This window comes from Rhyacophila brunnea, unplaced genomic scaffold (assembly GCF_057557595.1).
Source record: "Rhyacophila brunnea isolate RB1 unplaced genomic scaffold, BYU_Rbru_1.0 scaffold_4, whole genome shotgun sequence".
In the NCBI taxonomy this organism is placed as follows: domain Eukaryota; kingdom Metazoa; phylum Arthropoda; class Insecta; order Trichoptera; family Rhyacophilidae; genus Rhyacophila; species Rhyacophila brunnea.
The window spans coordinates 17,445,954-17,460,683 of NW_028233068.1; the positions used below are offsets into that span (position 1 = coordinate 17,445,954).

Genomic DNA, 14,730 nt, shown 5'->3' on the forward strand with positions numbered 1-14,730 from the left:
GTTATCAATATGTTGCTGACTACTCAATGACATTTAATATCTCGCAGTTAGTCATAAGACTCATAAGTCACGTCGGGTCATGACTCATGGCCCGCCGTGTTAAGAATACGTCACACATAACGCCCCTGCACCGCGATTTCCTAACTCTCGTCTCGTGTGGCACCAGACGAGATGACGTAATTGTGACGTCACGCTCGAGGCATGCCGACCGCGCACAGAATAACCATAGAAAATTTTATTATGATACACCTATATGTGTATGGTGACAATGAATAGCGCCGCTGTCTGACCACTCGCTATTTTCTCGAATGCTATTATCACTCCGGTAGTACGTCATAATGATGTCATATGACGTCATCTCGACCGGGAAGCTTGCACTCGCAAGTTCTAACATAGAGCCCCTGATGTTTAACTTCCTGAGTTATTATGACATAACATATTTATCACTTATTTTATTAATAATTTTGGTGTTAAGTGATAATTTGTTAGAATAGCCCTTAGTGAAATATAACAGTCATAGGGGAGACCGAGGTGGGTGGACACAAAGGTAAGTTGACACAACGACGATATCTCGAAATGTATAACTGTTAGGAGTATAGCAATACTGCAGTTTGAACTCTTTTGACACATGCTCTGACCTGTTGGTACATGCTAAGGATGTGTGTAAAATGGAGGTGTAATATGGCTACGTTTTTCAAATTCTCAATTATCTCAAAACTATTTTTTGATGCCTATCGTTTACCTCACACGCCCACGATGGCCAGTTGGCTTATAATATCGAGGGTCCTAGGATCAAATCTTGGGACTAGGAGATATACATATTGTTTTTCAATTTTCAACAAGTCAGAGTAGATATCTAATAGATTGAGCAAGTGGCTATAGCTAAACAACTTAGAAATGGACCTGCGCAGAAGCACACGTAGGTTTGTGCGCATATAGTAGGTGTGTAAATGCTGCGCCTGCGAGCGTAAACGCTGCGTCTGTGTGTAAAAAGTCTGTTTTACACGATACATAGTATATTTTACAGTTTTATAATGAATACCCCATCTCGATCGGGGTATTACAAATAACCTTTACAAAGACAGGCAAGAGAAAATATTGTTTTTAATGTGACAGTATATTTAAAAATGATGAAAAAACAGTACAATTATAATAATAGGTAGATATATATTTATATAGAAAACGATTTTCATAGTATGCGTTTTATAAAAACTTTACTAAAATACCAATTATTAAGACATTATTTGAAAATTATAAAAAAATGTGATTGGGTCATCCATATATTTAATATTAGTAATATTCACTTCTACTTAATAAGTCATCATTTGTGTCCTCCTAATTATTTAATTAATAAATAACTGCAGCAATATAATTAGTTAATGTGGGTTTACTGATATATTTCTTTCCATACTCAATAATTACCCAGTATTAATCAACCTAACTATAATTATAATAATCATAATAATAATTAAGAGGTGAAATTATTTTAATTTTTTTTCTATTGTTAATTATCGAATAATATTTTGGCTTCTAAGTGAATTACTGAGAATAGAATCGTTATAAATTAAAAACCTAATTTCACTGGATTGGTTTTTTCAAAGAATGACAGCATTAAAAATATTCTACACGCGACTAAAGCGACTTTCGATTATCGCATAGATCTTGCTGTAGACAGTAGTTTAATAATTTATTCATAATGAAAGTAACTTTGACGATTTTCTACGTGTAATACGGTCTGATTCCTTTGTAGACACTCGTGTACCGGCAGAAAATAGCCTAACACAACCGAACATCAAAAGGTTCACTGTTATGTTGTCGGACTATATCATCCATTTCTCGTAAAAACAACAATCTGTGAATACATACGATCATCCGACATCCACTCTGTGAAGGCCCATGATATGATCTTATTAGGATCACCCTATCAATAGCACAAAAATAACCTACGCATTAGTGCCCAGCGACGTCCCGTGGGGGTAGGCAGATTGAGCGTCGTTTGGGGGGTGGCAGTTACTCGAAGGGCGGCAAATCGAAGAAAATCATTTGGAATATATAGAAATAGCTAAATAAATTTAGTAATAACGATAATATCTTTCCATTAAAAAAATTAGCTCACTGGTTTTGTCGGGTTCGCGATATCTAGTTTACTTCCGTTGCCCTTCGACGTCCTTGGTGACCAGAAACGACACGTGCAGATTTGCGAATAATTAGTCTGATATTTTGTTAGAAATGTATCCTTAGTCCTTACAACACTTTTCTTAGATATTGGACTCATGCAAGGATGATAAAAAATGAGGCCGCATTTTGGCGTAGCCTAGGGGCGGCATTTTATTTAGGGACGTCACTGTTAGTGCCAACTCTCGCTTGCTCCTTTCTTCTTGAGATAAGCGTACTAGATACGTCCTTTGGTGTTCACTTTTCGATATAGGTAGGTCCTACAAATATATTATGCATATCATTTTATTAGTGTTTCCCTTATTAGCTTATATAAGGGATTATTACTTGGTATCTAAGTGCAACATTTTTTGAGATATTCATTATCCGAGATTTAAAGTTAAATTGTACACAGGTCTCGAAATGGACTGGAGCGCACCGGAACCCCGTTCCGGTTCATAAAATCATATTATCGTTCTCTGTCTCGTTGAAAAGTTAATTTAACCATCTGAGCTAGATAGGTCATTTCACAAAAAATTGAACACACTTTTATAAAATACACATAATATTGGGTGACTATGTATTTATATATTATTTATTTATGTAAATATTTTCGTAAAATTATTCTACGCTCCGTTTCGAAAAAATTCCCATTTCTAACGCTAATTGTACATAATATTTTCCAACAAAAATAATAATGGAAAAAAGAAAGAAACATTAAAGATACTGATAAAAGGACTGTGGTTTAAAATAAAGGATTAATGGTCACCGTAGTGATAGTCAAATGAGCATCGTCATTAGTTTCGGTGCTGTGGCATCGGATGGGTGTCTTGTGGATGATTTCACATACAATATTTACTCAGAGTTTTTTCGGCGTCCGTTAGTTTATTAATTTTATTTTATTGCCTATTTTACATCAAAAATGTTGATATTAAAAGAACGGTTATTATGTGTTGTCATGCTGATGATATCGTCAACAATAGCTCAAGACGAAGGTATGTAAACATTTTGTTTATTATTATTTTTCCTACTGTACATATAGTGCTTAGATTCGGAAGGTCAATTATAGACTCAAGCCAGGACACTGAATTACAAGTTACGAAGATAGTGCTAATACTAATAGTTATTGATTATTTTGGAATTCAATGGGGTAGCCTGTTCGGAGTAAATAAAGATTTTCGTTCATAACTTGAAAACACGTCAGAGAAATATATAAACCCAGTGGTTCTTAACATTTTCGAAGTCACGGTGCACTTTTGATCATAAGAAAAAATTGCGGTGCACCAAAATCAAACGGTCAGAAAACAAAGAAAAATATGCGGACATAACATTTGCTACATATTAAACAGATTACTTAATAAGAACACTTATTTTTATATAGTACATAAGAGTATACAATTTGGTAACTATATGAATATCTTCAGATATTTCGCGAGCGCTTAGGAAAAGATGTAATACACATATGGAAAAACTGTAACTAAAATTACCCTTAACAAAATGGAATTTATTTTATGTGAAAATCAATTATGATACCTGAGCTTGTCTGATTTTGCAGATTTCAGAAATATTAGGTGGAATATTTGATATAACTACCCTCAATTCTTTTTGCTCAATTGCTTTTATCATTTTTTTCACTAAGCTAATAAGTGTCATATCTAATTTCGAAAAAGTTGACTTATGATGTTTACAGTATTCTCTGAAGCGTTTTCTAAATTTCTTTATTATTCACGCTTTGGCAGTCGATTACAGTTTTGTATTTTAAATCAAAGTATTAGTTATGTACCTACCTTAATTATATATTTTTATTCCAACGTAGGTAATTGTAGAATGTTACATTCTTAAATCTTGTGAATTTATTAAGTACTTATTTTGTTTTTGTTAAGTGATCTATCTAGCTCAGTGGTTAAATTAACTTTTAAACGAGATGGAGCGATGATATGATTTTATAAACGGTCGCGAACAGTCACTAATCGCCGTTTGTTCTCGCTAGTTATATAACATGTATGTAGGACATAGGTCATTAGTATACAAAAGTTTTTTTTGCAAATGTGCTTTTGAATAATTTTTGGTATGTTGGCTTTTAGGAAATTAGTTTGTCAGGATCTTGATTGTCGAGAAATTGGCCTTCGAAAAGTTGTCTGGGACCAAAAAAATGATAATAAAATTTATTACACAAGTGGGTGTACTAAACTTTATTGTTTCAGATAATTTATATTTTTACAATTTAAATAATAAACAAAAAGTGTTACATCTATCGGTACGTACAAGGATAAGTAAGCGTCTCTGAATAATGTTTTTTTTTGTTTAATAATTAGGTATATTATGCATTCAAAGTGTGCAATATTTCATTTCACTTAAGGCAGTTTATTTTTACCACGTTTTTCTCAGCTCATATTCTTGTTTGTCCGGTGGTTGTTTATCCAGTACAAATCTTGCAATCGATTTTTAACTAACTTCCCGACTAGCTAGACATTTGAAACTTTTAGAATATATCAGAACACGATGCCAATGCATTCTTTTAATACTTTTCGCCATCTTTAAGTAGTATTGAATTCATTATCAGCTAATTCTGTTTTGTATGAAAAGTTATTTCGGAAGAAATTCGTAATCCAATCCACCATTATTGATTGCTAAGGGGTGGTCCTAGCAACTAAATTATTAATATGTACGTGCGTTACTATGGAAATCAAAATGACATTTCAGTATTCTATATTTGTTTGTGTGTTGCAAAAAAGCAAAAAAAATATTTGTTGACAATTATTGCCTTATTTGTCCTAAATTATCAATACAAAGAATGTAAACATGTAAATGTAACATAAAGGTAAACATTTATTGTCACGATAGTTTAAAATACGCACTATTGCTGCCAGTAAATCCATGCACGTGTACAGGGGCTATTCCGAAGTTTTTTGATCCATGCATGCAATCTTGCAAATGCAGGATAATACATGTGTAGACGTATATTTTCTTGTTATGGCCGCGATAATAGGTACGTACGGTCAGCAGTAAATCCATGCACGTGTAAACGGCATATTAGGTACCTACCTATATGTTTGGAGGAATCGTTGCGAAAATTAGTGTCTTAACAGAATCGAAGATTATTTAGTAAGTACCTAGTTATTTGATGCACTGGTGTTCGACGCTCATATTGGTTTAAGAAAAATATTTTATTCAGTCGTGTGATCCTCCACAATATCAAATTCCATACAGGCAATGTTTGTTTTTCATCTTTACAGATGTGCTAGTGAGAAATAGGTAGGTCGTTTCCCCCACATTTCGAAGCAGGCCTCCAGGCCAGGATCTTTCACGGGCCCCTATTTATCGTCATGGTTAAGGGCAGTGTGATGCTCTACAGTAGTGATTCCCAAATTCTACACATTGATATACGTGAATTATCATGTATATCAATCGAATATAATGCTTAATGTATTGTAGTACCTACTTCGTGGCCCCCACAAAGGGGGCGGACAGGATTCTCATTATAAGAAAGAAAGTAGCGCCGCAGGCTAATTTTTTATATTATGAGAGTAAATTTGTGATTTGTTTTTATCTCACTTAACCGGTCAATCCGTTACGCCGGGCCCCAAGGCTAGAGCTTTGTCAGCTCCTCCTTTGTGGGGCTATGAGATATGTACTGCAATACATTAGGCATTATATTATATTCATATCGTAGTTATTTTTGTTAGTGTGCAAGCGATTTCAGTATAGCTACGATTTTATCAACGAAGTTTTTATAATTTATTAAACAATTATGTAACTTACTCTCTATCAAGTTTAAGCAGAGCAATATCATTGTACTGCTGTGGAGGATTTTGACCAGAACGATCTGGATGTTCTACAACTTGAGCAACATTGAAAAGCATTTTTGTGTCGAGTGGAGCATTTACTTCTGGAGATCCAAGACGCACGTACTTGACCTCAGATCTAGAAGTAAAATAGGATTCCATTGTTATTTTATTGAATAATGCTATATTAAAAAAAAAAAACACGTCATAATTTACAATGATAAGTTATAATAAGTTATAACAACTAATTCTTGACTCAACTAAACTTGTGTGGGTTAGTTAGTTCAATTTATCTGGAAGGCATAGAATATTACTGCCAAAAGAAGTGGCGGTCTTAAGCACATTATCAAAAAAGTTTCAATATATCAAAAAGTTACATATTGCCACAATGTTAGGTTTTTAAAATCTAAAAAATCTTACATTAAATATGTACCTAACCACCACTTGACTGTACTTTAATACTCGGTGGAAACTTATTGTATAGAAAAAAATATGAAGGTTTCTAAGCATGGTATAAATTATACGAACAAAATGCTCCAGTCGTTTTAGAGTCCTAAATTTATATGTTAATTAAGGCCCATTTTACACGGGATACCGGTATCGTGCTCGATATAATATAGGAGGCCTTTGTATTCGAATAAAGGGGCCTTCGTATTATATTTATGAATGAACCAGGGGAAGATGAGGAGGTCAGATCTACGGGTAGGGGCGATGAAACAGAGTGGCAGACACTGAACTTTGTGATGATGTACGATGGCTCCGTGGTCTGGTTTCAACTTTCGCTCGCGCGGTATAGTTGTTTTGGGTCACCCGGTTCGTACACTCCCGCAGATTCTAAATGAGTCTGTATCTATTTAGTCAATCCAATAACCCTTTATAGGGCAAAGCATTTTTTTCTTCATTTCAAACCGATCTCTACCATTTTGCATCAGATATTTCATATCTTAAAACAATTTCAATATAAAAATAAAAAATATCTATCAGAAATTTGGAAAACTATAATTTATGGTGGTTTTTTTTATCAACCAGTGCCCATTCAGGTGTTTTTTTTTTTGATTTTATGATATATTTTTTTCAAATAAAACAAATAAATAATGGTTTTAAATATCAGTTATTTAGTCATAAGAAAAGTAACAATTCAATTTTTATTTTTTTTTATTCCCATTTACGTAATATTTTTTAAAACATAGTATGCAAAGCAGTACATTACATTGCTGGATCGACCAGTTAAGTGAGATAAACACACACACCACAAATTCGTTATATTAGTTAAAAAAAAAAAAAAAAAATCGCCTGTGGTCTGGGTTGGTTGCAGAATATTAACATGTTATAATATATGTGTCTGTGTGATACAATTTGATGTGATTGTGTGGTGTGTGTGTGTGATTGATGATAATTCACATGAAGAATTTTATTTTATAATTATTTGTAGTGTATTTCCTAACTAATAAAAATGGCTCTATGGAAACAAAAACCTTTGTTCAATTTTGGTTGAATCGAACTGAAGAATAATAAGTAAAATACTTTGTCAAGAAAAGCAATGCAAGTAGGTAGTGCTACCATTCGTAACATCATATTTATGCGAAACGGAATTTTCTGCATTAGATGCAATGAAATCCATACATCAAGCCCGTTTAGTATAAAAAATCACTTTGTGTAAAAATGTATTTAATGAAATAAAGGGGGAGGCGCCAGGATTGGATTGTTTTAAAAGGGAGGCGTAGTAACGTAAAGTTTGGAAACCTCTGCCTTAAGCTATCGATCGGCCGATATATGTATACAACCAACATTGAGAAGATGTCAAATTCGATTATCATTAAATTTGATCTATTTTTTTTATGTTTTTTGAAGTAGAATAAGAAAATAAATACCTATTTAGTAACAAATTATTATCAATAAAACAATAAACCTGACCTTTTCAATAGCTTCACGCACGGATGCGCGTATTTTAAGTAAAGTTTCCCTTTATGAAGTCGCAGTGGCGTCCATAGACAAAGTGTCGCCATTTAGGGCTTGCGCAGACAGAGAGCGGTCGGAGTTCTGCGTTCAACCGACCGTTGACCGCTAGCGTTCAGGGACAGCAGACAGGTGGCGGTCAACAATAAGCGTTCCATTTGTTTACAAACGTTGTACTGACACAAGCGCTGCATAATGCGAGACCGCTATATTCCGACTGCGAGTGGAAGTGAGAAAGCACCGCTGTTTCGTACTCACTCCCCCGTGTGGTTTTGCTCTATGTTGTGTGACTGCTCAAATTCCTATGACGGGACTGGACGGGAGGTACGGCGTTCTTTGTAATTCCGGGAATAGAACTCTAGAATGCTAGCGTTCCAATTGACCGGCGTGGTCTGACCGCCGGCTGTGTACCCATACAGTATGAAGTCCATACAGTACAAAGAACGCAGAACTCCGAACGCGGAACGCAGACCGCCTGACCGCTCTCTGTCTGCGCAAGCCCTTAGGCAGAATGCTGCCCCCTTTTACTCTCAAATTGTTTGCAAATTTGTCAGATTGGTAGACCTTGCTATTTTGTTATTCGTTCAACGTGTTAGGGGCCAACAAGCTTGGAAGCCCCCCTGTGAAGTTTTATCCAGTACGATAACCGCCATTGAGTGATCCCTACAATACGAAAATAGGATAGGTTGCTAGGACTTTTCATGGTTCTAATATTCTTTTAACCAAAATCTCGACACTTTCTAATGAAGCGACCGCGTTGTCTGCTTCGCGGAAAACCACCAACCACTTTTCCAACTTAATATTCATATCCAGGGAACTCTGAAATAATGGGAACTGCAATACCTAACGGGTAACGAGAAGCAGGCAACCGATCTCAAGTGAGGAAGAATACGGGATAAATTTAAATACGTGTCAAGAATACGTCATACGTCAAATACCGACAACTGCTCTCGGTTTATGCATTGACGCTCATTTAATATTGGTATATTTACACATACTATTGCACATCGATAATGCGTGGTACATTTTCGTAGGACACTCACATATCCAAACCCTGCGTCAAAATGTACTGTATTGGTATATAACCTATCGGAATTTTATTTATTATTTTTTCTGTGTTCGTATCCGTTCCTTCGCTTGCCGCCCTTAATAACGTGCCGCCGGTAACGGTATGTCACTCTGAAGTCGTGGGTTACGCGTTTGAAAACAGCGTCTGGGAAATTCACATGAGCATGGAACCAATTGGTTGAGAATTGATTGAGCAAGTGACTAATGCCGATTTTTCTCTCTTTAAATATGTACGCGCGTTAGAAGTTATACTTCTTTGGTGAAACAAAACTTGTGATAAACTAGATTCTTTGACTAGCTCTTAATTATCTTATTAAATTACACACTCAAGAATAAGGACCGCTTATTGGAACACCGTTGGTTTATTTCTATACACGTTAACTTATATTACTTAATTATACAATGATTTCTCGTTGTTTTTATTGTTAATGTGCCAACTGTCACTCTGACGTTTAAATGTAAAAATACACTCTGATCTGATTTACCAAACGCGCCAAAAGAAGTATAACTTCAAAAATCTGTTAAGTACGAAACCTCCTTAGAAGGCGACCAATATCCACAACAGTTTGTAGAACCATAAAATGACATAATTTAATAAAAATAAAAATGTAGATAGGTACAAATATTTTTAATTTAGTTATATTTATTGTTATTAATAATTGCGACTATCTAACAGAAATACCTACATACTACGAGTGATTAAACGATATTATTTTTAATTTACGTAGTTTCACCAGAACATCACAGACATTACGGCCATTATCGCATATATAATAATAATAATTTAATATTTCGCATTTTTTCCTGTAACCCAAAGTCAGTGGTCAACGGTCATCGTCATTAGCTTCTAGATAGTGGCATTGGGCGGGTGTCTTGTCGGATGATTTCAGCTACATGTCATATACAAGTTAAACAAGTTTTTAAATACGTCTATTTATACATGGAAATACCACGATTTTGTGTTTTTTTTTATCTTTTCGGTGTGTGTTAATTTATTCAATTAATTGCATCGACTGGATGCATCTAAAATGGTGAAAATAAAAGAACAATTATTATGTTTTATCGTTCTGGTGATATCGTCAACAATTGCACAAGAAGAAGGTATATAAAAAAACTTTATTATTGTGTTACCTACATACTGTATTATTATAGTTTATATAACAATTATCGGACGGAAAATGTGTAAACTTTAGAATTATGTAGAAAAAAGATGTTGTAACGCAAGTACAAGTCACGCTGCTAATTATTTTTTAACAGTAGTTCTAAAACTAGCGGTTGCAAAATATCTCTGGTTTTAGAATTTTTGTTTTACATAATATTGAATCAAGAAAACCTACTCGATTGCAGCTTGTAAAATTATACATGTAGAAAGTGGTGCGGTTTTTCGAATTATTGGTAAGATGTTCCAGACTAGCTTAGGTCGCACGCTGACAGGGCGACTCGAATGCATTATCTGACTCCTCGCTCGCCTCTTGACCCTTATAGATATAAGGTTAAGGTAAATCTGACGGCGTAATGAGCGAGCTGCCTTCGATTAATAAAATAGAAATGCAAAAGCTAGACGTTTTAGCTCGTTTAGATCATAAAACGTTGCACTAACTACAGAGTAGTGAGTGTGTAGTGTAGTGTAGTGAAAACAGTTCTCATCAATGTTATGGTACACACGATAAATTTGAATTACGCGAATATAGAGAATTATGTATTTGTTATTTTTAACTTTTGACAAAATTGGAAACTGAAATAGATATTCTTTCTTCTTTTGACAATGTCGTAACACATTTTTGTTTTTACGATAACGACACAAATTTAAAAAGAATATGTTCATTTGGTAGACCCAGGATTCGAATCTGGCGCCCACGACATTATAAGTCGTTTGGTCATTGTGGGCATGGCCCCTACAAGAGGGGAGTTGTCAAGGCTCTAGCCTGGTGGCCCGGGCATAGAAGATGCCCGGTATGGCAGATAGACCAACTAAGTGAGAATAACACACATAATAAATTTACTAGAATAATAAAAAAGTCGCCTGCTTTCGCGCTACTTTATTTCAAAGCTATTCATTATTTTAAATATGTAGTTATGTGTTGCAATTTGATGTATTATGATGATGATATTTTTTTCCGACCATGTCCGATCCTAATAGGATCATATGGACCTCCACAGAGTAGAGGTTTGTATTAACAGATTTTGTTTTTTTTTTACGAGAAATGGATGTTAGCCACTTGCTCAACTTATTAGGTCCATACCCTGACTCACACACAATTTGAAAAAGAATATGTGTACTTGCCAGACCCAGGATTCGAACCTTTGACCCACGGCGTGATAGTCCAACGCTTAAGCCGCGCGGCCACCGTGGATGTTATACTAAATGATAATTCCCATGTAAATTTAGAAAACACTACTTTAGAACATTATACTGTTTTTAACCTCAGCGATAGGTAGGTTAGCCCGCCAAAAATCCTGGCCTGGGAGTCCACTTCAGGTTGAGAGGGTCATGATCGTGGGCATAGGTATACCCATTCATATACATCATAAACGATTAGTCAGTCCAATTCACATTGGGCACGCGCAAACGGCAACAACTAGAGGTTGCGAGTCAGGTAGTTGGTGCAGGATAGTTTTGGACATGGATCGGTAGTCCCGCATGTTTACGTTCGGCAGATAAGTATGTGCGCAACACTTATGATCGGTGTCATTATTTTAAGAATGTTCGAAGTATTGAAACACGTACTTTAGAAAAAGTGGGGGAGGGGTGATTAAGATTTTAAAAAACGGCGACTCGACATTATTTCATTTATTACTATACCACTGATAGATTGTCTGGTGGAAAAGAAATTGAGGATGAAAAAAGTTTAAGAGCCTGTGATGTGATGTATATGTCTAGTAGCTAGTTAAACACATACTAATTAATCTAAACAGTTATTTTGAAACTCCTTGAGAATAACATTGGATAAACCAACAAACAACAGGATTTCTGTTGACAAGATGAAATATACCTCTCACAATAAATATTTAATAGGTTTCGTTTGAATTGGTTACAAATGTAAATTATACGTATTGAAATTTGCCGTAAGCCGGTGTACCGGAAAGACATCAAATCAACATCAAAATCAAATTTATAACCAAGAGATCAAAATATTACACATTGTTCGCAGACAGTAATGTTCCAATTTTATTAGATTCAATAAGACCACTGATTTGATATTGATTGGTTTCAAATATCTGATCATAACGCTGTCATTATTATCAGTCATCACTTTTATCAGATAGTAATACGAGCATCTACTTACGAACAAACTTTTGAATCATTTTGAATTGTATATAAATATAATATATGACATGATTGTATTTATAATTTCTCTCTCGTAGAATTGTAAATCGCCTCCCGAAGCTGGGGGTTCTGTAGTTGCAGCCAGCATATTAAAAATGATAACGCGAGGCTGCTTTTTTCTCGCCAGTCCAACTCTCAGGGCAATCTCAGAAGTCCCCAGAGCGCTGACGATACGCTTGGCCTCGTCCTCAGAGCGGGGATGTACGATAACACCACCGTTTCTGATGTTTCTTATTGGCGTTATTTGTACTCCAATATCCCTGGTATTATTAGGGACTTCTTGGTGAGTTCTCTTGTCGTTTCCGACTGTTTCTCTCCTTCTCCCGTAGGGAAGAAGAGGACTCCAGGCCTTGGTGCTAGCGGCAACAGCGAAGGAAATGCTGATTTGGTGATGGCAGGTGCCGTGAATGGCGCTGCTGCCGGGCGATGCACACCTTCCTAGTGCAGTAGCCCAGGTGGTAGTAATAGGGGGGAGGGGCAGTGATAGTAGGCTCCATGTGGATTTGTAAAGTGGGAGTTTTGAGAGTTTTCGTCTGATCTCTCAAATCAGCAATGGCCAGGTTTTGGTTTTCGATATTTGATTGTCTGTCACAAAGTTGCATCTGCAGGCCTTTAATTAATCTCGCATTCCTGCGCTACAACTTTAATTTCCAGCTTGGCCATGCATAAATTCTGCCTTACAACGGCCTCGGAAAGGCTTAGGAGAGCATTATATAGCTTTTCTTTAGATTCTGCCTGTTTGCCTCAAAGGGAGGAGTAGACTTCCTGTAAGCACGTTTGAATGTCATCGTAGATGACATTATTGTCAGGGTCGGTTGTGGTGTCCGATACTGCTGCATCTATAACCACGCTGCAGTCGCTTTCTACATCAAACGTACCCTGGGGTGCAGGCTGGTGACTTCTTTGTTTTGTTCTTTGCTGCTTGACTCTCTTTATCCATCTTCAGCGGTAGAGGCCTTATCTTTTATCTTTTTGTGATTTAGGGCTCTTCGGCGAGCGTTCCTTTTTTGACCGCTCGTGGACGCGTATTCCGATTCCAGAATCAGTGTTTGCAGGGCCTGGAATGTCCGCTAGCGATTCCACATGAGGAGGGGTTCGCTTGAGTGGCATATTACGTTACATATGTTGCTGCTGTAATACGGCTTAAGTGTACATAGGTTGTTGCAAGAGCACTTGATTTTACCGGAGTGTAGGTCCTTATAACTTAACACACATTGCGTTATTAAATTGCTGCCTTAATCCATAATAATAAGAAATTACACGATTACAATATTAAACTATCCCGTTTGGTTATAAACTACGAAATAATTATTATAATAAATATAAGATGCACTAAATCGAAACACTTTGTATAGCGTTAACAATTAATTATTACGAAGCACCAAAAACTAGCTTAACACTAATTTAACGACTTATAATGATTACGGGCGAAATAACTAATTAACGTAAGTGATTATTTGTATTTAGACGGGAGAAATAAATTTATTGAAGACACGACTGTTCACGCCGAAGACCGATCTAATATTATTATTATCTTATCATTATTTTTAAAATTTTATAATATGTTTGCCACGGTGGCCGAGTGGCTTAAGCATCAGACTATGTCGTTGTGGATCCCAGGTTCGAATCCTGGGTCTGGCAAGTACGCATATTGTTTTTCAATTTGTGTATGAGTCAGAGTATGGACCTAATAGATTGAGCAAGTGGCTAAAATTCATTTCTCGTAAAAACAAAAATCTGATTAATAATATGTGGTATTCTTTCGTTCGGCGGATGATAGGTATTTCAGATGAGATACGGTAAAAGTTGTTAGCATGGCCCCCACATCCTGAAGCGGGCCCCCAGGCTAAAATCTTTGGCCCCCTACCTATCGCTAAGGATAAAGGCAGTATGACGCTCTACAGTAGCGTTTTCCAAATAGTGTACGCGGTAAAATTAATGTGTATATTGTAGTATTTTTTTGTATACTTTAATACATCCATTTGAATTATGGAGTTGTCGAGTATCGATACACAATAATTCATAATTGTATTGTACAACCACATAATTTTATTTTTTTTACTATTAGAGTGAATTTGTGATGTGTGTTTATCTCATTTACCTGGTCGACTCACCACGCAGGGCCCCTTCTGAACCCGGGCTCCCAGGCTAGATCCCTATCAGCTCCCCTCCCTTTTATGGGGGCCATGGTTGTTATTGATGATGGAGCAGGCGATATTTTATTTAGGTACTGTTTCAAATAATTACAATGGTACAATCGACGCAATATAATAAATATAACGGTAGTTCGGTGCGATGTGTCTTTGACGGAAACTTGTAATCGAGTGAGATGTCCAATTGATTCTGACCTGCTATTTACACTATGAAATAATATTTTGAAATTATTATCAAATAAGTAATATTAATTCGCAATGTTATAAAATTGCAGATCCGCTATTT

General features: G+C 35.9%; 1 protein-coding gene across 2 annotated transcripts in view; it reads left to right on the forward strand.

Moving 5' to 3' along the window:
- Positions 1-2,950: 2,950 nt before the first annotated feature.
- LOC147067016 (trypsin-like) overlaps positions 2,951-14,730 on the forward strand; it is a 43,529-nt gene continuing 31,749 nt past the window's right edge. Inside the window, exon 1 of one of the 2 annotated variants that reach the window (XM_085954448.1) lies at positions 2,951-3,149. In XM_085954448.1, the coding sequence (XP_085810574.1) occupies positions 3,077-3,149 (73 nt within the window). In that variant the 5' untranslated portion in view covers positions 2,951-3,076. Of the gene's footprint in view, positions 3,150-9,802; positions 10,065-14,730 lie in introns of those variants that run through there. The other variant, XM_085954447.1, reaches the window with a different exon arrangement.